The 21,767-nt window shown below is 41.9% G+C and overlaps 1 protein-coding gene across 1 annotated transcript in view; it reads left to right on the plus strand.

The window, feature by feature from the left end:
* Positions 1 to 21,767, plus strand: part of PLEKHB1 (pleckstrin homology domain containing B1) — a 66,899-nt gene that overhangs the window by 23,305 nt on the left and 21,827 nt on the right. The window contains exons 2-3 of the mRNA XM_044668914.1: positions 9,624 to 9,789; positions 21,450 to 21,521. Coding sequence (XP_044524849.1) covers positions 9,624 to 9,789; positions 21,450 to 21,521 — 238 coding nt within the window. The remainder of the gene's footprint in view (positions 1 to 9,623; positions 9,790 to 21,449; positions 21,522 to 21,767) is intronic.

Genomic DNA, 21,767 nt, shown 5'->3' on the forward strand with positions numbered 1-21,767 from the left:
TCCTGGAAAAATTCTAAAATGTATTATTAAAAGGCTGGTTAGTAAATATTTGGAGAAGGAAGCAACAATCACAGAGGACCACGGTATTTGATGATGTATTTCATTCTGTTTTGGTGAGCAAAATACATGCTAGACAATAATAGTACAGGTAGGTAGATTCAGAACTGCCTGGACCCAAAAAGTGGTCACTAATGGTTCAATGTCAGCTTGGTAGATGGTCTCTGTAAGATTAAAATTAATATCCAATAACTCCAAGTATTATATTTTATAATATTTATTAATAATCACTTGAAGTAGAGGAAATAGAAAAAACCTGAATAAAAAGAAGTTTTCCTGATTGCAATTAGCAGGAGAAGAGAAAGAGAGGGTGGAGTTACAGAAACTTTATCTCCAAAATGTAAGGACATAATCTGAGGAATAAAGTGGGCTTCTGGGAAACAGATTTCTGGGGTACAAAATTCTAATTACACATCTCCCAGGGAGTAGAGCTTTCAGGATCATGAGGGACCTCCAGATTATTGTAATCTATGTGTAACCCATATTCCAAAGCCCATTGGTGTTGGGATTTCTTCTTATTAGTGGACATCAAGTCCATATACCAGTATAAGGGGAAGGATAGGGTTGATAAGAGCAAGAAAGAGGAGAAAATCTGCCTCTTCAAGCCTCTTCAGTCTCTCCCAACTTGGCTCCCAGCTTCAAGAGAAAAGATGGACAACGCAACCAGGTTGATGAAAGGAAAATAAGAATCTAGGAAGAACCCAACATGGGAGGAATTGACAATCTTTATCATGTCCCTATTCCCATCTTACTATACCAGAGACTCTGGGGAACTTCTCCCTTTGAGTGACATTGAATTCTGTCTTTTGGTTGAGCTGAGTTATCTTGCTTCCTTTTGGGGGAGCTCCCTCACTCTCTGTTGTGTAGTATATATTTTCCTATGTATTCCTCCTCTGATTTCTCTTTTAACATCAACTTGGATAAATGGGGTTTTTTTGTTAATTGCTACATGTATTTATTGTGGAACTAGTATTTGGTGGGAATAGAGTCCAGCCTTTAATATAAACTTGGGATCCTGCTTCCCCATTAATGGATTGTAATTTCAAATTTAACCTTAATTTAAAACCACATCCCTTAGGCTAATATTATTTAAGGAAGTGGACAGGTATAAGCCTAGCCTAGTACTCTCTCTCTCTCTGAGGAGAGGAGAGTAGCCAAGCTTTTGGCCCAATCTCCTCCTTCCCCTCCTGGCAGGAATTAAAGCCTCCTTTGGACAAGGGTAGAGGGAGAAGGACTTAAAGAGTCTATCCTGCTCTCCTTCAAGCCACACAACAACATTCCCAGGAGACACATGAGGGGACAGCCTCAATACATACATAAGGGTAAACTGGATGAGCTGGGGGTGTTTAGCCTGGAAAAGAAAGGACTTATGGGGGGTTGAATAGTTATCATGTGAAAGAGGACTTTGAATCATTTTGTTTTGCCCATTGGCCAGAATTAGGAACAATGGTTGGAAACTGCCAAGAATCATATTTAGGTTTATGATTTAAGGAACAACTTACCAATTAGCACTCTCCCAAAGTGGCATGGACTCCCCAAAAGAGACAGTGGGGTAGTGAAGTCCTGGAAATGCTAGCTTAGAGTCAAGAAGACTTGAATTCAAATCAGCCTCAGACACTTCTTGGTTGTGTGACCCTAGGCAATTCATTTAACCTGTTTGCCCCCATTTCTTCCACTGTAAAATGGGGATAATAATAGCACCTACCTATCATGTGTTTTATGAGGATTAAATGAGATCATATTTATAAAGGATTGAGTGCAGTGCCTGGCACGGGTGTAGGTGCTCAATAAATATTTCTTTCTTTGCTTCCTGGAGAGGTCGAGGGTTCCCCTTTAATTCAGGTCCACCAACAAAGACTGGTTGGTCACATAGGGACATTTGAAAATCAGAGAGGACAAGAATCAGAGAAGATCTCTGTTCAGGTTCAAATTTGACAGCTTGTGAAATACTGTCAACTTCGAGAGTCTACGTTTCTCTGCTGACTTTCTCAAAGTTGTGAGAACTAGTGGGAGGAGGGTCAGTATTTTTTTATCTGGGGTGGGGTGGGATGAGGAAAGGACAGGCTAGAGTTCCTCACGTCATCCCCTAAAGAATGCTTTCTCTCCCACTTTGTACCACCTCCCTAGCCCTTCAAGATGTGTCTGAGTGGACAGGAGGCCAAAATTTGCAGCTAGGAACAAGGAAGGGATGTGTAATGCTCTAATGCCCACGAGAGGGCAGACAGTTCTCTTTTTATTTTTCTTCTGCAACCTCTGAGAAAGGGAGAGCTGAGCTCTGTCCCAATTGGAGGGACCAGGATTTATCTGTTCTTTTCTTCCTAATCCGTTTTTTCTCTTACTCCTACCCCCTGGGGATTCTGGTTCCCAGCATGATGACTCCAGAGGCATTGCTGCACAGACCCTCAACATAAATGTTGTTTGTTGAATGAATGAATGAATTCCTGTTGCTAGGAGTTCAGTGCCCTGGCTCTACCTCCTTCAGGATGTCTTTCCTGATCTCTTTCACATCTCTGATCTCCATAGCACTCTGATGTTATTCAGTTATGATTAACTCTTCATGACCCCATTTGAGGTTTTCTTGGCAAAGATACTGGAATGGTCTACCTCCAGCTCATTTTACAGATGAGGAAATTAAAGCAAACAGGGTTGACTCATTTGCCCAGGGTCCTAGGCTAGATTTGAACTCAGGAAAATGTCTTTCTGATTCCAGGACAATTTTCCAACCACAGTACAACCTTGCTACCCTCTGATTACACTTAGGGTATGATTCAACACTTAATTATCTTCTAATAGAATTTTATTCCTTAAATTTATTTATTTTAAATATGTCCCATGTTTACATGATTCATTTTCTTTCCCTCCCTTCTTTCCTTATCACCTCCTAGAACCAATAAGCAATTCCACTGCGTTGTACAAATGTTATCACTTGATACCTATTTCCATATTATTCATTTTTGTTATAGAATGATTTTTTAAAAGTCTAAACCCCAAATCATATACCCCTATATACATATGATAAGTGATGTCATATGTTTTGCTTTTGCATTTCTATTCCCATAGTTCTATTACTGTGGGTAGCATTCTTTTACATAAGTCCTTCAGGGGTGTCCTGGTTTGTTGCATTGCTATTAGTAGCAAAGTCTATTACATTGGATTTTTCCACAGTGTTTTATCTTCTGTGTATAATGTTCTTCTGGTTATGCCCATTTCACTCTGCATTAGTTCACTGAGGTTCTCTCAGTTCATATGGAAAGCCTCCAGATCATCAATCCTTACAGCACAATTGTATTCCATCACCATCATATACCACAATTTGTTCAGCCATTCCCCAATCGAGGGACACCCCCTCATTTTCCAATTTTTTGCCACCACAAAAAATGCAACTATGAATATTTTTGTACCAATATTTTTCCTTATTATCTCTTTGGGGTATAAACCCAGCAGTGGTATTACTGGATCAAAGGGTATGCATTCTTTTAAAGCCCTTTGTGTATAATACCACATTGCTTTCCAGAATGGTTGGATTAATTCACAATTCCACCAGCAATGCATTAGTGTCCCAATTTTACCATATCCCCTCCAAGATTTATTATTTTCCTTTTCTGTCATGTTGGCCAATCTGCTAGGTATGACATGATACCTCAGCATTATTTTGATTTGCATTTCTCTATGGGAGATTTAGAACACTTTTTCATGCGTTTATTGATAGTTTTGATTTCTTTATCTGAAAACTGCCTATTCGTGTCCCTTAATAACTTGTCAATTGGGAATGACTTGATTTTTTGTACAATTGACTTAGCTCCTTATAAATTTAAGAAATGAGACCTTTGTCAGAGGTTTTTGTTTTATAAATTTTTTTCCCAATTTTTTGTTTCCCTTCTAATTTTAGTTGCATTGGTTTTGTTTGTATAGAAACTTTTTAATTTAATATAATCAAAATTATTCATTTTACATTTTGTAGTGTTCTCTTTCTCCTGCTTGGTCTTAAATTCCATCCTTTCCCATAGATCTGACAGATATACTATTCTATGTTCATCTAATTTGTTTATGATTTCCCTCTTCATATTTAAGTCATTTACCCACTCTGAGTTAATCTTGGTATAGGGCAGTGATGGGCAAACTTTTTAAAGAGGGGGCCAAAGGAAAGGAAATGCTCATCTGTCAGTCTGTTTCTAAGGCAACTCTTTCAAAGTTTCATTGCATTGTATCCTATTCATTGTATTTGTCAGATTAGGAATAACGTCCCTGGGCCAGATAGAACATTTCAGGCTCCCCCCATCTGGCCTGCGGGCCGTAGTTTGCCCATCACTGGTCTAGGGTATAAGATGTTCATCTAAGCCTAATTTCTCCCATATTGTTTTTCAATTCTCCCAGCAGTTTTTGTCATATAGTATATTCTTGTCCCCAAAGCTGGGATCTTTGAGTTTCTAACAGAATTTAATAGTTATCATAGGGTCATATACTTAAAAAACTGGAAGGTACCTTAAAGTCAACTCTTCATCTTACAGGTGAAAAAGGGCTAGAGGAGGTCTAATGTCCTGCCCAACCAGCCCAAGACTACAGACTCTCCAGGGCTCTCACTCTCAACCTTGAGGAGATGATCTACTGAGGAACAGAATGAGACTGGCAGTTCAGCTGCCCTGGGATAGTACCATAAATATACCTTATCCCTTTTAACCAGCCTGCCCAGGAAGGGGAGGGGAACAAGCCTTTGTTAAGTGCCTACTATATGCCAGGCACTGTGATAAGGGATTTACAATTATTATCTCATCTGATCCTCACAACAACCCTGGAAATCAAGTGCTATTATTTTACAGTTGAGGAAGCAGGTCAAGTAAAGTGACTTATCCATAGCCTCACATAACAACTAAGTTTGAGGATGGATTTGAACTCAGGTCTTCCGTATTCTAGGCCTAGCTGTCTGTACTTCCACACCTGTCTCACAGGACCAGGGACTCACAAGATCTTGTCTTTCATGCTAAAAAGCACTTTACTTACTCAGGAATTCATAATCAAATCAACAACAACCCTGTTTTGAATAGAATGTCCATCTATTGTCACATCTCTACTCCAAACATGCTAGGTGACCTAGCAAAAACTCCCTTCCCTGGTTTCCATTTTCTACTACCTCATTTCCATCCATTCTAGCCCTATTCCTTCTGTTTCCCATCCCATTCTATCTTATCCTTCTACTATACCTGCTGGAACCTCTAGTCTAGAAAACTGCCCATCACATTGGGATCTGTGGGCTCCTCTCCGAAATCACTTTGTATGTTTTTGGCATTTAACTATTTATGTATATGCTATTTCTCCCATTCCTAAAATGTTCCCTCTTCTCACCTCTGCCTCTTAAAATCTTTTGTTTTCTTCAAAGCTTAGCTTAAATACCACTTCCTTCCATGAAATTTTTCCCTAGTTTTCCCCTACCCAAAACTGCTAATGCCTCTTTCCCCACCAAATTTTGTTGTTGTCATTCAGTCATTTCAGTTGTATCCAATTCTTTATGACCTCATTTGGGATTTTCTTGGCAAAGATACTGGAGGGATTTACCATTTCCTTCTCCAATTCACTTGACAGATGAGGAAATTGAGGCAAACTGGGTTAAATGACTTATCCAGGGTCACATAGGAAATAAGTCTCTAAGGCTGGATTTGAACTCAGGAAGATGAGTTCAGATCCTGTGCTCTATCCACTGTACTACCTAGCTATACCCGCACACACCAAATGATCACATATTTCTATTGAGTAAAAATGTACATAATTCCATGAGGATATGTTTTCTCCTTTGTTAGAATGTATTCTTCTTAAGGTAAACTCTTCATAATTTGTCTTTATATTGCCACAGTATAACACAGTGAGCACCTAGCACCTAGTAATAGGGCTTTTTAAAAATAGGCAAATGGGGTTAAGTGACTTTTCCAGGATCACAGAGTTAGTATCTAAGGCCAGATTTGAACCTAGACCTTCCTGACTCTAGGCCCAGTGCTCTCTCCATTGTACCACCTAGCTGTCCCAGTAATAGGCTCTTAATAAATATTTCTTGAATTACCTATGGTCTCATAGTAAGTGACAGAACCAAGATTTGAATCTCATCATCTTATTTCATGTATGTGTAATACAAGGCTAGCTAATGAGAGCTCAGTCCTAGGAACATCTCAGGGGGGCCGCATAGATGTTTGGCGAGCTAGCTTCTACCCAGGCACAGGTATTCTATGACTGTTTCCTGCCTATTTACTTCAATGTGACATTGGGCCTCTTTGGTTGTCTGCTGAGCCAGAAGTAGGGTACATTTATCTTTGTTTTCCTGGAAGTGAATAGCCTCTCACCTGGAACTGCCATGAATCCAGGAGCACATGACCCCTGTTTTCAGTCTATTGTGTTTATTTTTTTAAATATATATATATATATATATATATATATATATATATACACACATATATATACATATATATATATATATACATATTTTTTTTTAAACCCTTACCTTCCATCTTGGAATCAATACTGGGTATTGGTTCCAAGGCAGAAGAGTGGTAAGGGCTAGGCAATGGGGGTCAAGTGACTTGCCCAGGGTCACACAGCTGGGAAGTGTCTGAGACCAGATTTGAACCTAGGACCTCCCATCTCTAGGTCTGGCTCTCAATCCACTCAGTTACCCAGCTTCCCCCTGTTTATTTTTTCCTGCACGTTGGTGGAAGAGTTTTGGAGATGGCTATGACCCTGTAAACTTAAAAAGTTCAGAAGAGTGAGCTGTCAGAGATCCAGGAATTAGAATACATAGCAGAGGGGTTTTTTTCCCTACAAACCAAGTGAGCACCAACACAGCCTTGACAAGTGGCTTGCCTGATCCATTCCCAACAAAACACTGACCCCACAATGTCCTGTCCTGATGCAGGAAGGAAACAACTCATTCAGTAGCTCTGCTGTATTTGCAAATTAAGTTGGAGGGACAAATTCTTTGTAACAAACATTTAAGATTGAGCCCATTCTCCCCAAGCACTGATTGTATTAGGGAGTGGGACAGAGTGTGCCCTGGGGCATTGAGAATATGGAGGGGGGGGGGGTTAAACTCCTATTCTTGAAATTCCTTATCAGGAAATATTCTTTTATTTAAAAAGCTAATTGCTGCCAATTGGCTAATCACTAACTCAAGGGTCTGGCAACCTTTTTGGCTGGCAACCTTTTTGCCTGTGAGAGCCATAAACACCACATTTTTTAAAATGTAATTTCGTGAGAGCCGTACAGAGCTCACAGTGCCGCTCCTGTAACAGAGCCTGAAAAAAAATTGCCTTTATGGCTCCTGCAGAAAGAGCCATATCTGGCCCTCAAAAGACTCCTGCACTAACTGGTGATTGATATTATAGATAACAGAATAGAGGCTTGAGCAGACAGCAGGCAAAGAACCTTAACCCCTAATAAGTAACCTTAGAATACTAAGGGGAAATGTAGCTAGCTAACTATTGGGATTCCAATTTGCTAATATGAGTGGGAGACAGGATAGAGGGAAAAGAGCCCTGAATACAACTTTAGGATGTCTGAATTTGAACCATGGTCCTGCCATTAAACTTGCTTCTCTTCTTTGAATCCCCTTATTCTATTTAATCTCTAAAAAGATATCAGATTAGATAAACTTGAAGGTCTTTCCACTTCTAATATTCTTTGATCTGAGGTATCTTCCAACTAACTCTGGCATTTTATGTTCTAAGATCTCTTCTAACTGACATTCTGTGTTCTGAGGTCCTTTGCAGCTGAAGTTTTGTATTCTACAATCTAAGATGACATCCACCTCTCTTATTCGATGTTTTATGTTCTAAATCCCTTTCCCTATAAAATATTATAGGAGTTTGCTGTCTTCATCCCTCCTGTTTTCAGTAAGAATGGGACAGTCTCTGAGCAGTGAATCCTGGGAGGAGGTGGATGCAGGGAGATGAGCTCTGGAATTGCTAACAGGATTGTGATTCTGAGATGGCTCACAGCTTAGCTAAGGGTGAATTTCCAGTTCTGTCTCCCTCCCTCCCTCCTTCTGTCCCCACTTCCCCCTCTCTCACTCACTCTGCCTTGCACTGGTTCTGACCTCCTAATCCCTGCACTTGGCTGCCTAAGGAGCTCAGATGAAACTGGAAATAGACTCTAACCAAAGGCCTTTCTGACTGACATGGTCCTCTGACATGCTGGAGACTGAGGCTCTCTCCGTAGCAAGGGTAAGGAGTTAGAGATCTGGAAAGGGAGGAAGATGAAAGGATGTTGGGGAAAACTTAACAATTTAGAGCTAGCCCAAAGGGCTAGCCTTGGAAAACAGTGAGTTCCCTCAGTGGAGGTGGTAGTGGGGTCTACTCAGAAGGGATTCTTGTTCAGATATGAGTTGGACTAAATGCCCTCTGATGTCCCCTTCAATTCTGAGACTCTGCCATTTGGCGAGAAGGATGTAGCCAGGCTGTATCTGGGCCCAGAGTGTGACAGAAACATCAGGACAGTTATATCCATCCTGTGTGCTTAACTAGATGTAGGAATTCTGATGGGAAAAAGAGACCCAGGTCTGGCCCTCTAGGCATTCACCTTAAGGTTAGGTAGACAGCACTTACTTCAGGGGAGGGCTCCTTGGCCTCCTTGGGCCTGGTGGACCTCTAGAAAATGAAGGCACTGGACTAAGGTCTCTTAAAATCTCTTCCAGCTCTGACATCCTTTGTTTTCCCGTCCAAGTTCTAAAGCTCTTGGTCTGTGTTTTAACAATTGTCATCCAGCTCCAGGGTTCTGTGAGTTTCTTCTAATAGTCTATGAGAATTTATATTTCTACCATTTTGTGGCTTCAAAAGTCTGTGATTTTGCCGAATTGTTTAGCACGGATTAGAAGTGCCCTGGGAGCATAATTTGGGTTGAGGTAGGCAGGAGGGAATCCCTGAGAGGAGGTGGGAGCTTGAGCTGGCCCCTGAAGGGTCCTGCACAGAATGTGGAGGTAGTAGGAGGAATTTGTGGGAGCATAAAATATTAGGGCTTGATGGTCCCCCAGAACAAAAAATGTCAGAGCTGGGACTTTGAAACTATTAGGAAATTGAGGCTCTGAGGAACCCTAAAAACCTTTTAGTCCAAAGACCCCTCATTTTTCAGATAAGGAAACTGATGCCCGGAATGGGACTTCCTCGGGTTCCCTCAGGTAGTTACTGTGAAACTGGTTTCTTTTGCAAATTCTTTGTAAATGTGTTGTTACTTTGGGGAAAGGGTGGGGGGAGGGGAGAGCCTAAAAATAAGCCTATCACTCATCGCTCTAAATGGTAAATACAATTTAAAAGTTTAAAAAGTTAGGAAAGTTGCATGGAAAAGGGGTCTGAAGCAGTGGGCAACCCCCTGAGAGCTGCGGTATTGGCCAGCGCAGTGAGCTCGGCTCTCTCTAGGGATATGGACTACATGGCCCAGAAGGCTGCGCGTCCCCCCTCCCAGGGAAGGTGAGTATTTCCATAGAGGCGGGACCCAGGGTAAGGCTCGCCCCGAGGGAGAGAAGCTCCGGAGGCGGGGAGGCCGGAGAGTTGTCCTGGCACTCGGGGCGCAGGCGCAGTAGTTGCTCTAGTTAGCATCGGATAGCAGCCGCGGAGGTAGCAGCAGCTGCAGCAAAAGCAACAGCAACAGCAACAGCAGAAACAGAACTGCCAACAGGTGGGGAGTTTGCCGAGTTAGCGGCGGGAGGGGAAATGGGGAGGCTGCCGTGTAGCGGGAGTGGGGCTCTACCTGCCTGCCCGGGTGGGTAAGGACAGGTGAGATCAAGTTTGGGCTGAATTCAACCTCCGTCCAGCAAAGGACCAACCTTTCTCCCATCTCCTCAGAGGAAAATGCCCTAAATTAGGGTCCGAGAGACCTTGGTCCTTCCTGGTCTCAGCTCAGTTACGGACTTTCTGTGTGACTTTGGACAGGTCTTTTTCCCTCTTTGAGTCTTAATCGCCGCCCCCAACCCCCAAAAAGGGAGGAAGTGATCTTTTAAGGCTCCTTTTACAAGCCTCCTCACTACGCAGGGAACCTACTCGAGGTTTCCCTGAGTGACCGCCTGGATTTCACTATAATAGGGTCATCCCTCATCCCCCCACCAAAAAAAAAACCTTTTTCCCGGCCTCTCTTTCCCCACCGCCACCCTCAAGGGTCTGGTAGAGCCAGGAATTGGTGCCTCTAACTGGATGGCAATTGTTTTTCAAGACAAGCCACGTCTTCTGCTTGAGGGAGGCTTGGGTTCAGGTTCCTTCTCTACCTCTATTTCCCCGTGTGACTAGATAAGTTACTTGACTTGGGGCTTTCTCCTCTGTAGAATGAGGGATTAGAATGAATGATATGTCTTGAAACATCCCGCATTGTGTTCTAATATTGTTCTAGTTCTGACGTTCCATGATTCTCCAAAGGGGGAAGAATCAAAAACCTTTTTTTTCCCTGGCCCCTTTGCCTCTGGGTCAGTTAAAACACCATGCTGGCCCAGTTCTGCCCCCTCCATAATGCCTCCACCCTAGACCCAGCGCCGGAGACTGGAATAGCTCTGGGAATGATGTTTCCTTACAGATGGTAGGATCATAGGATTTAGACCTAGAAATGACCATCCAGGCCAACTCCCTTCATTTTACAGATGATCCTGGTTCCTTCCCCCAACCCCTTCCTCCAATGTTGCCTCATGAGCAGGTCCTTTCCGTACTTAAAATTTCACTCCACCCCGACCCCTGGAATTGGGATGGTTTTTCTGAGGGCTGTTTCCTGCATTTCATCCCTTTTCTGCCCCAAACCCAGGTCCATACTGATGTCTGTCTTTTTGCCCAGCTCTTAATGCCTTCCCTACTCCTTTTCCTGAATCCAGGGAGGGGAGAGATTCCAGGATTCCCCCAGCCACCTCTTCAGCATCATATACTCATCCTTCTTGATCTTTTGGGGGAATTGGTTCTTGTGCCCCCTTGCTTTCCTATCAGGATACATGGAAGTGTGGGACGTGGGGAGGATCACATGTTTGAAAGATAAAAAAGCATTTGGACCACCCAAAAGGATGAATTCTTTACTAGTGAAGGAGGATAATTGTGTAGTGAGTCCTTAGCCCCCAGAGTCAAGATCATCCTTCTCTCTCCTCACTATACAGAGAAGGACCCAAAGGGAGGAAGCACTTGCTGTCTCTATTTCTTTAAAAATGCATATATACACATGGGGTGGGAGGGCAGCTGAAAATGGCCTCAATGAGAGAGGGGATGGGGGTAGCAAACAGAACCGAAACAGGTCCAAATCTGAGAACTTAAATTTCCTCCTTGGATGCTTGAAAGCTCATTTTCTCCATTTATTGACCTTGTTGTACTATCGTAGGGAGTACAGGTTAGACTGGGTGCCCTCCAAGCCCCCTTTTATCTCTGAATTGCTGGGATTCTAACAAAGCTGACCCTATAGTGGAAATGGCTACCTTGCAAGGAAGTGAGCTCCCCGCCCCCATCTCCAGAGATCCCCAAATAAAGTTTGGATGAGCTTCTGTCAGGAAATCTTTGTGGAGAAACCATCTGTTCTGGGGGGGAGGGGAGTTGTATTAGGTGCCCCAGCTCTGGCAGTCCCTTTTATTTGTTATTCTAGGTTTTTTAAATGGGTGTGAGACTGGGATTTTGTTTGTGCAGCCTTAATAGTCCAGGGGCTGGTTTATCCAGATTATCCATATGCTCTGACATATGTATACCCACCTTCAGAATGGGGGAGCTTCCCTCAATGCAGATGGAAAACCATTTCTGGATTCTAGGGAAGGGCTTCTTTAAAATATGTGTTTATAGACCCCAGATTGAAATCCCCCTGATTAATAGAGGAAGGATGTGTGACTCTTGTTCTCAAGGGGACCAGCCTGTCGCTGCAAATATTCCCATAGTCATTCTACGTACAATTCATTTTCTCTCTTTAAACCATTCTCTAAAATAGGAAGGACAGAACTATAAGAAGATGAAGGTTTGGGCCATTATCTGGCACCAACCTGTGGTAGCAACGTAAAACATTAGATAGGCTCCTTAATGATGACTGATTTTCTAGTAAATATATTGGGGCATCTCAATGTTATGTTTTGGAAAAGGAAATGGCAAACCACTCTAGCATCTTTGCCAAGAAAATCCCAAATGGGATCATGAAGAGTCAGACACGACTGGGAAAAAAAAGAGAGAGAGACTGAACAACAACCACAACAAAAATGTTACCTATATGAGGCTTTGCTTATAGTCAGGAAAATCTGGGCTCAATTTCCATCTCTATGGTCCCATAATTATGGGACCTAAGAATAGTCACTAAATCTTTGCATACTGTAGGCAACTTCTTTATAAGAGTTCTGAACTTGGAACCCATAATTTTTTTAAATCCTTATTTTCCATATTAGAATCAATATTGTGCATTGGTTCCAAAGCAGAAGAGAGGTAAGGGGTAGGCAATGGGTGCTTAAGTGACTTGCACCCAGCTAGGGAATATCTGAGGCCAGATATATGAGGTTAGGATCTCCTGTCTCTAGGCCTTGCTCTCAATCCATTGAGCCACCTAGCTGCCCCCATGTATGATTTTAATACTTGTATTTCTATATAATTGGTTTCCTTTGTAATTCTTATGCATTTTGTTTTATTCATTTACAAATGATATTTTGAGAGGGGCCCAAAGACTCACCAGAGGGATCCAGGTCACCCAGAAAAGTTGAGTCCCTGATTTCTATTTAAGTTCAACAAAAATTGAGTCAGAACCTGCTCTGCAAAACCCCATTTTAAAGGAGATAACACTGAGCTAAGAATTAGACTATTAGCACAGAGAACTATATAATACATAACATTATGTGATTAGTTCATTAGAAAGGTATAAACAGAAGGCTATATTAATTCCCCAGGGAGGAAATTATTGATTGGGGAGAATCAGGAAGACTTCCTGGAGGAGGCAGCACTGGCATTGGTCTTTAAAGGATAAGTAGGGAGGCAGATAGAATGTATAGAATGCTAGGTCTGAAATTGGGAGGACCTGGGTTTAAGTTTGACCTCAGAGACATTCTAAGCTGTGTAACTCTGGGTAGGTCACAACCACAATTGTCTAGCCTTACTGCCCTTCTTAGAATCGATAAGTGTTTTTAAAATAAATTAATGGAGGAATAAGAATTAAATCCATGAAAAAAGAGTGGAAAGCCATTGCAAGTCCAGGGAACAGCAGTAACAAAGGAATGTAGGCAGAAATGCTCCATGTTTCTTTGAGGTTTTTTGGAATTACTCTATTTTATCTGGATTATTGAGAGGGAGGAATAGAAATAAGCCTAGAACAGTAGGGTATACTAGCTTATAGAGGGACTTGACTGCCAGGCAAGAGGGCTTGGCTGTTCTAATAGGTGATAGAGATGGAGTAAGGAAAGGATTTTGAGTGGAGAAGTGATGTGATCAAATCTATGCATAAGGAAAATTTTGTTTTTCAGTTATTTTCAGTTGAGTCTGTTTCTTCATGACCTCATTTGGAGTTTTCTTGGCAGAGATGCTGGGGTGCTTTACCATTTCCTTCTCCAGCTCATTTTACAGGTGAGGGCACTGAGGCAAAGAGGTGAAGTTACCCAGGGTCACTCAGCTAGTCATTGTACGATGTTGGGTTTGAACTCAAGCCTTTCTGACTCAAGGCCTGGTCCTCTATCCACTATGCTATCTAGCTGCCCACATGAAGATAATTGCCCACCTGCCATGGTTGTTGCATCAGACACATGTATATATTTCTCCCACAGCTCCATGAATATAACCAGGAGTTTAATAAAAAGCTTTCACATGTTGGCTTTATTGTCACATGTTAGGTGGTGCCATGGGCAGAGCTCTAGACCTAGAGTCAGGAACACCCAAATCCATATTCAGCCTTCATTTACTAGCTGTGTGGCCCTGGGCAAATCACTTAACTTTGTGTGCCTTGGTTTCCCCAACTGTAAAATAAGGATTATAGTAGCCCCTACCTCCCACGATTGTTAGAAGGGTCAAATGCGATGATATTTGTTAAGCACAGTGCCTGGCACATAGTAGGCACTTAATAAATGCTTGTTTCCTTCCTTGTTCCTCCCCCTGATCATCCTCCCCATCTGGAAGGTCTTGGGGGAGAGGACACTGAAATCCCTTTCCGGGGTTCTTCCTCAGCTACCTAAAGGAGTTTAGAAGCTGGGGCTGGATCCAGGCCACCCTTCAGGACTGGGGAAGGGGCAGGAATGGTCTGATGTGGTATCTACTTTTCGTTATTGTCACAGTCCTCCCATTCTCTCCCTCTTCCAAGTGACCCTGTCACATGTATCTCAGAAAGTGAGGTCCACAAAGTTATATAATAAGTCCCTTGTCCGTGATTCAGTCTGCTGTGGGGGAGGCAGGAGGAGAAAAAGGAGGAGCCTCGGACCCTGCCCTCAAGGATCTCCCAGGCTTCCTGGGGAGACGGGGCTCCACCATTTGAAGCATTCATCAGAGGAAAAACCAGGTTAACATGGCTGTCCTGAGGCACCCTTCCCCACCCCCAGCCTCAGAGCTGGCTGGAAACAAGGAAGACAAAAATTCAATTCATTTCAGCAATTCAGCTTGATAGCGCCTACTTAAATGCTTGCTTGCGGCGGCTCAGCTTACTGGAAAGATGCTGGGCATCGATTGATTGATCAGAAGGGCAGACTTAGAAGCTGCCCATTTCCATTCACTGGCTCTGGGACTTCAGACAAGCCATTTAACCAGAGCCTCAGTTTCTTCCTCTGTAGAAATACCATATTGTGTGCTTCTCCATCACCAGAATCAGACACAACTCAACAGCAACCACATATTTATTATATTATGTTATGTTATGTTATGTTATGTTATGTTATGTTATGTTATGTTATGTTATGTTATGTTACAAAGTACTTACTTAGGGCATCATTTCCAAATAGGAGAGTCATGGAGGTCTTCCTGGAGGAGAAGCATTTCCTCAGGGACTTAAAGGATAGCATAAAGAAGAGCAAGAGTAGGGGGAAGCTAGGGGACTCAGTGGAATGAGGTCCTGGGTTCAAATCTGGCCTCAGATACTTCCTAGCTGTGTGATCCTGGCAAGTCACTTAACCCCCATAGCCTAGACCAGGGGTCAGCAACGTATGGCTCTTTCTGCAGGAGCCATAAAGTCAATTTTTTTTTTCAGGTGCTGTTATAGGAGTGGCACTGTGAGCACTATACGGCTCTCATGAAATTACATTTTAAAAAATGTGGCGTTTATGGCTCTCGCGGCCAAAAGGTTGCTGACCCCTGATCTAGACTTTACCACTCTTCTGCCTTAGAACCAATATGCAGTGCTGATTCTAAGATGGAAAGTCAGAACTGAAAAAAATAAAAGAACAGTAAACAGCAAGAGTGAGGGTGCAGAGGCAGAAGAGCAAAGAACAGGTTCATGGAATGGCCAGGAGTCCAATTTGGCTGAAATGAAAACTATTTAGAGAGGGTGAGTAGGAGATGAAGCTAGAAAGGTGAGAAGCGGCTAGATAGTGGGCTTCCAAGACTGCTAGGATGAAGTGCTTGAACTGTATTTAGTTGGCAATAGAGAAATGGCAAAGAATGCTATCCTGAGCCCTGCTGGCTGGGACTCGCAGTCTCAGGTACCACCTCCTCCTTGGCCTCTCTTGGGCTTTGCTCATTCACTTCTTTCCATACTTCATGATTCCTGCAGTTCTCAAGCCTTCTGCACCATCCAGCTCCTGGGGCTCAGAGACCTTCTTCCCCTGATCAGGAATCCCCTGGCTTCCTCCCCAAACCCAGCATCTCCTTCCCTGCTTCCTTCTCTTTCTGCCACCCAATTTTAGATCCTTTTCCCTCTTTCCCTTCTCTGTTTCTATCCTTTCTAGATTCTAAGAATACATTATCTGGAGGTTATTTACAAGGAAGAAGAGGATATACAGAACTAAAAATAAGCACCAGGGGAATGGAAGAAGGGAAAGGGAAGGAATAAGTATTTATTAAGCATCTACCATGGGCCAGGAACTGAGTTAAGTGTTTTTTACAAATATTTGAGTCTCACAACAACCCTCTGATGTAGATAATGTTATTATCCCTATTTTACAGTTGAAGAAACTGAGACAAGCAGAGGTGAAGTGACTTGTCTAGCGGCACATTGATGGGAAGTGTCTGAGGCCAAATTCAAACTTGGGTCTTCCTGACTCCAGACCCAGAGTTCTATTTTCTATACCAGTGATTCCCAAAGTGGGTGCCACCGCCCCTTGGTGGGTGCTGCTGCGATCCAGGGGGGGGGGCGGTGATGGCCACAGGTGCATTTATCTTTCCTATTAATTGCTATTAAAATTTTAAAAAATTAATTTCCAGGGGGCTAAGTAATATTTTTTCTGGAAAGGGGGCGGTAGGCCAAAAAAGTTTGGAAACCACTGATCTAAACTATCAGCTGTCTTGTGGTATTAAATGAATAAAAAATATATGATATTAAATGTGCAAATGAAAGAAACCTAACTAAGCCCAATCTTGTATGTGGCCCTGAATGTCTACAGGTTATCCAGTTAGTTTTCTTGGCATACCCTGATTCTCTCTGGGCTAAAGCACCTGGCTTCTTCCTTCTGCTCCATGAGCAACCCTAGGTGGGTTTGAAGCTTTGGTTACCTGGAATTACCCAATGAAATGATACCCTGACTATGCCTCCCTCAGAACAAGGGGGAAAACAAGGAAATAATGGCAGACAGTGTAGAATAGGGCAGGAGGCTTTTGTCCGGGAATCCGGAGCTCCTCCTGCTCTGACTGTCTGAGCTTCTGCATTCTGGACTCTGGCCACCAGCCCTAGACCCATAACACCTTCTCACTACTTTCTGTCTTGACTGATTTCCCTGGACTCCACCTAAGATTCCTGTGATGGACCCTACCTGGCCAGCAGCATGGAGGAATGAATATATAATTCTGACTGTGGAGTCGGGAAGCCATGGGTTCAATTCTCATTTCTTTTTTTTTAAATCCTTACCTTCCATCTTAGAATCAACACTGTGTATTGGTTCCAAGGCAGAAGAGTGGTCAGGGCTAGGCAATGGAGGTCAAGTGACTTGCCCAGGGTTACACAGCTGGGAAGTGTCTGAGGCCAGATTTGAACTTAGGACTTCCAATCTCTAGGCCTGGCTCTCAATCCACTGAGCTACCCAGCTGCCCCCTCAGTTTCCATTTCTGACACATGCTAGCTGTGGGATCACGGACAAATATGTGGCCAATGATGACACTTGTCTGACGGGACTATTGTGATGGTTAAATGGAATAATGTATATTAAGTACTTTGCCAACCATGGAAATGTCGGTTATTATTATTATTATTATTATTATTATTATCATCATCATCATCATCATCAAGTGATTTAACCTCTCAGTGATCCAGCCAACTCTCTGAGACCAAACTACAGATGAGCTGGCAATCTGTGTCAGTGAAGAAGGTTCCATATTGGGGATCCCCAGTGCCAGTGAAATGATGGTTCTGGAGAGAAGCAAAAGCAGCCATCCTTAACATACAATCGTGGTCAAACAATCACAGAATTTGAAAGTTGGAAGGAACCTTAGTGGCCTGAGAACAAGTTCCTATTTTCCTTTTTTTTTTAATATTTTATTTTTTTTAGAAAAATTTTCCATGGTTATATGATTCTTGTTTTTACTTTCCCCTTCACCCCCCTTCCCCGCCCCCCCATCGCCAACACGCATTTCCACTGGTTTTAACATGTGTGATCAATCAAGACTTATTTACATATTATTTCTAATGAATATTTTGTGAATTGCTGTACAAGTGAATAAGACGACTGTTCTTGGTAATTGTTTATTGCAATATAGGTTCTCATGATGCTTATTACCAATAATATTTGATTATCCAATGTTATTTATTAATTAATAATGACAATGATTAAATTATTACCTATTCCAATAGCCAGGTGGCCCAGTAGATAGAGCAACAGGACTGGAATCAGGAAGGCTTGATTCAAATCTAGCCTCAGACACTTAATAGCTGTGTGGCCCTGGGCAAGTTATTTCATCTCTCTCACCCTCTGTTTCCTCAGTTTTAAAGGGGGATATCAATAGCCCTTACATCCCAGGGTTGTTGTGTGGACCAGATGAGATGATATTTTAAAGTGCTTTGTAAACTTTAAAGTGCTATATACAATACTAGCTATTATCATCATCATCATCATCTTCTCCTTTTCAATGGGATTCATTTAGAAATTCTTCTTAGAGAAGTTATCATGTTCTTCTTTTATATTTAGTGTTCTGTGAACTGTTATACGAATGAAATAAATAAGATTCGGTGGTGGAAGGACTGGTTCTGGAATCAGAGGACCCAGATTCAAATCCTGCTTCTGCAAAACTTTAGACAAGGTCACAACCTTTTGGGAAACCTACAGTTTCCTGAACTCTAAAATGAAGGAGTTGGACTAGATAGCCTCTAAGGCCCCTTCCAGCTCAAAGTCATTGAGCCTCTGAACTGCTATAGTAACTGAATAAAAGCATTAGGATGTAATCTAGCCTCAGACACTTACTAGCTATGTGACCCTGGGCAAGTCACTTAAGCCTGTTTGCCTCGGTTCCTCTGTAAAATGATCTGGAGAAGGAAATAGCAAATCACTCCATATGGGGACCTGAAGAGTCAGATGTGACTGAAAAGACTGAATAATAGTGTATAAACCCATCTTTTATAGGCTCACTGAAAGCATTCCTTCTATAATTCCAGTAGGAAAAGGAAATAAGCATTAATTGAGCACCTACTATATGCTAAGCACCATGCCATTGGCTTTAAAAATATGATCTTATCTGATCCTCACAACAACCCTGAGAGGTAGGCGCGGAAACTGAGACCACAGAGGTTAAGTGACTTGCCCAGGATCACACAGCTAATAAATGTTTGAGACTCTCTTTGAACTCAAGTCTTCCTGACTCAGCACTCTGTCCACTGAATCACCCAGTTGCCTCCTCACTAAAACCGTAGTAGCTCACAGAACAACAGGGATGACTCGCCCCTCATACTTTTATTTCTTCTGCTAGGTCTCTCTGTTGGGAGAGCCTCTCATTCCATGTAGCCTGGAGATTATGAGTATTTGGTCTGGCAACTTCCATTAGAAAGATTGTTCTTAAACTGATGGAGTCTGAATGTAGATGGAAATATACTATTTTTCACTTTATTTTATTTGTGTGAGTGTTTTCATTTGGGAGCTTTGGCTTTCTATGAGTATTCTCTCACAACAAGACCAGTATGGAAGCATGTTTTACATGATCATACATGTACAACCAAGATGAGATTGCTTACCATCTCTGGGAGGAGAGGGAGGGAGACAATTTGGATATTATAATTTTGGAAAACATGCTAAAAATTATTATCACATGTCATTGGGAAAATAAAATATTTATTTAAATTTTATTTATATTAAATTTATTTTAAAATGCCATTTTTAAGTTTTTATGATCTAAGTGATTGTGAGTGACAATTCAGTTATGCTAACTGTCCTTTGGGGGCCAATAGTTTATAATAGTTTATTGGTTGAATTCAATAGGATTTTCATTGTGATTTGTTGTTCACTGCTCCATAAAAGATAATGATTTACTGATATATAATTCTTTTAAAAATATATTTTATTTTTATTTCAAATGACATATAATAACAATTTTCAACATATGTTTTCTGAAATCTTGAGATCCAAATTGTCCCCCTCCCTCTTTTCCCTTCCCTCTCCCTGAGATGGTAAATAATTTGATCTGGGTTGTACATGTATGATGATGCAAAACATTTCCATATTGGTCATGTTGTGAAAGAATACTTACATAAAAACAAAACCCCAAAATAAAAACACTCACGCAAATAAAATAAGGAAAATGGTATGCTTCGATCCGCATCCAGACTCTACCTGATAAATATAATTCTAACCAAGAGGTTAAGCATTTGTTAAGTGCTAAATTTTTTGGAGCCTAATATCTTCTCCAGTTTCTATTGTTTTATTATATAATCTTTTTTTTTTTTTTGCATCGATCACTAATTCTAAGCTCCTTAAGCCCTTCTGTAATTTCTAGAAGCAATGACCTGGTTTTGAATGTTCGTCATAGACTGCTCTGTTTCTACAAACAAATCCTCCTGGCTCAGCCATTTGTTAGATGTTAGATGGTGGACACATTGTTGAGTGAATTCACAGAGATGTTGCCCATTGAGGGCCTTTTGATTCCAAGTCATTTCATAGACTTCATCTGGAGATGAACAATTTTCAGTTATATTCAACAAGTCCAAAGGTGTGTTCCTATTATCAGCCCCTATTATTGCTCAGCAACGTAGTATCTACTTTGTTCCAAAAATCTTTCTGTGGGTTTTTGACTTAATGAGCTCTAAGAAGGTTTGTCTTCTTCCTTCCAATCTTCTTCCTCATTTTTTTAAACTCTTACTTTCTGTCTTAGAATCAACATTGTGTATTAGTTACAAGGCAGAAGAGTGGTAAGGGCTAGGCAATGGGAGTTATGTGACTTGTCACATAGCTAGGAAGTGTCTGAAGCCAGGTTTGAACCCAGGTCCTTCCAGACCTGGCTCTCTGTCCACTGAGCCACCTAGCTGCCCCTTTTTTCCTTATTTTTGACAAAGAAATATTCCTCTTTCTATAGATATTTTAAGATGATAGGTCTTGCATTTCATTAATGTTGTATGAGATTCTTAGGTTACTTTTCATTAGGATACATCTTATGGCTGCCCAAGTGTGCAAAATTTATATTGCTATTGCATAGGTATTAAGTGCTTTAAATCTATTCTTAACATTCTGCTTTGATTTCATTATGCCAGTGAGTCTCTTTACATACTGAGTCTTAACCTTTCATATCTTTATGCTTAAAGACAGCTGGGTAGCACAGTAGATAGAGAGCCAGGCCTGGAATTGGGAGGTCCTGGGTTCAAATCTGATTTCAGACACTTCCTAACTGTGTGACCCTGGGCAAGTCACTTAACCCCACATTGCCTAGCACTTACTGCTCTTCTGCCTTGGAACTGAAACTTAGTATTGATTCTAAGACAGAAGGAGAGGGGGAGAGAGAGAGAGAGAGAGAGAGAGAGAGAGAGAGAGAGAGAGAGAGAGAGAGAGAGAGAGAGAGTCTCCCACCCCATTCCAGGACCTAAATTTGGAATCTGAGGCTGGAAAGGGAAATGAATCTTACAAAAAGGAGACTTATTGAGATTCTGCCTAGGAATGGGATCCAAGAGGAGTGGGTGGTCTTAACCTGGCCTCTGTGAACTTGTTTGTTTTTTTAATTATTTGGATAAATGTATTTCAATATAATTGGTTCCCATTGTAATCCTCTGTCTTTTCTCTGCATTCAAAAGCATTCACCTGATAAAGGGTCTGTAGGTTTTACCAGACAGCTAAAGGAGTCCATGACCCTAAAAGAGTTAAGAACTCCTGGACTAGCGGCACCTTATTTCCCCTTGTCTGTCAGGTCCCGACCCAAATCTGGAAGGTCCCTTTGAAGAGATGACCCTGGTGAAGGCCGGCTGGCTCTGGAGGCAGAGTGAGTGATGGAGCTCCTTGCTCCCCTACTTGGGTGGGCCAGGGGAGACTGGGTAGCTTTGGGTCTCTGGAGCTTGAGGAGAGGGTAGCACCAATGAGACTTTTTAGAAGAACCAAAAAAAAAGGTCAGAATTGGGAGAGATGTTTGAGATCATTAAAACCAGCCCTCCCATTTTATAACTGAGAAAATTGAGGTTCGGATAAGTTAGATCACACAGTCAGTCAGTAAGCATCAGAGATGCACTTG

Source organism: Gracilinanus agilis, chromosome 3, assembly GCF_016433145.1.
Source record: "Gracilinanus agilis isolate LMUSP501 chromosome 3, AgileGrace, whole genome shotgun sequence".
Classification (NCBI taxonomy): domain Eukaryota; kingdom Metazoa; phylum Chordata; class Mammalia; order Didelphimorphia; family Didelphidae; genus Gracilinanus; species Gracilinanus agilis.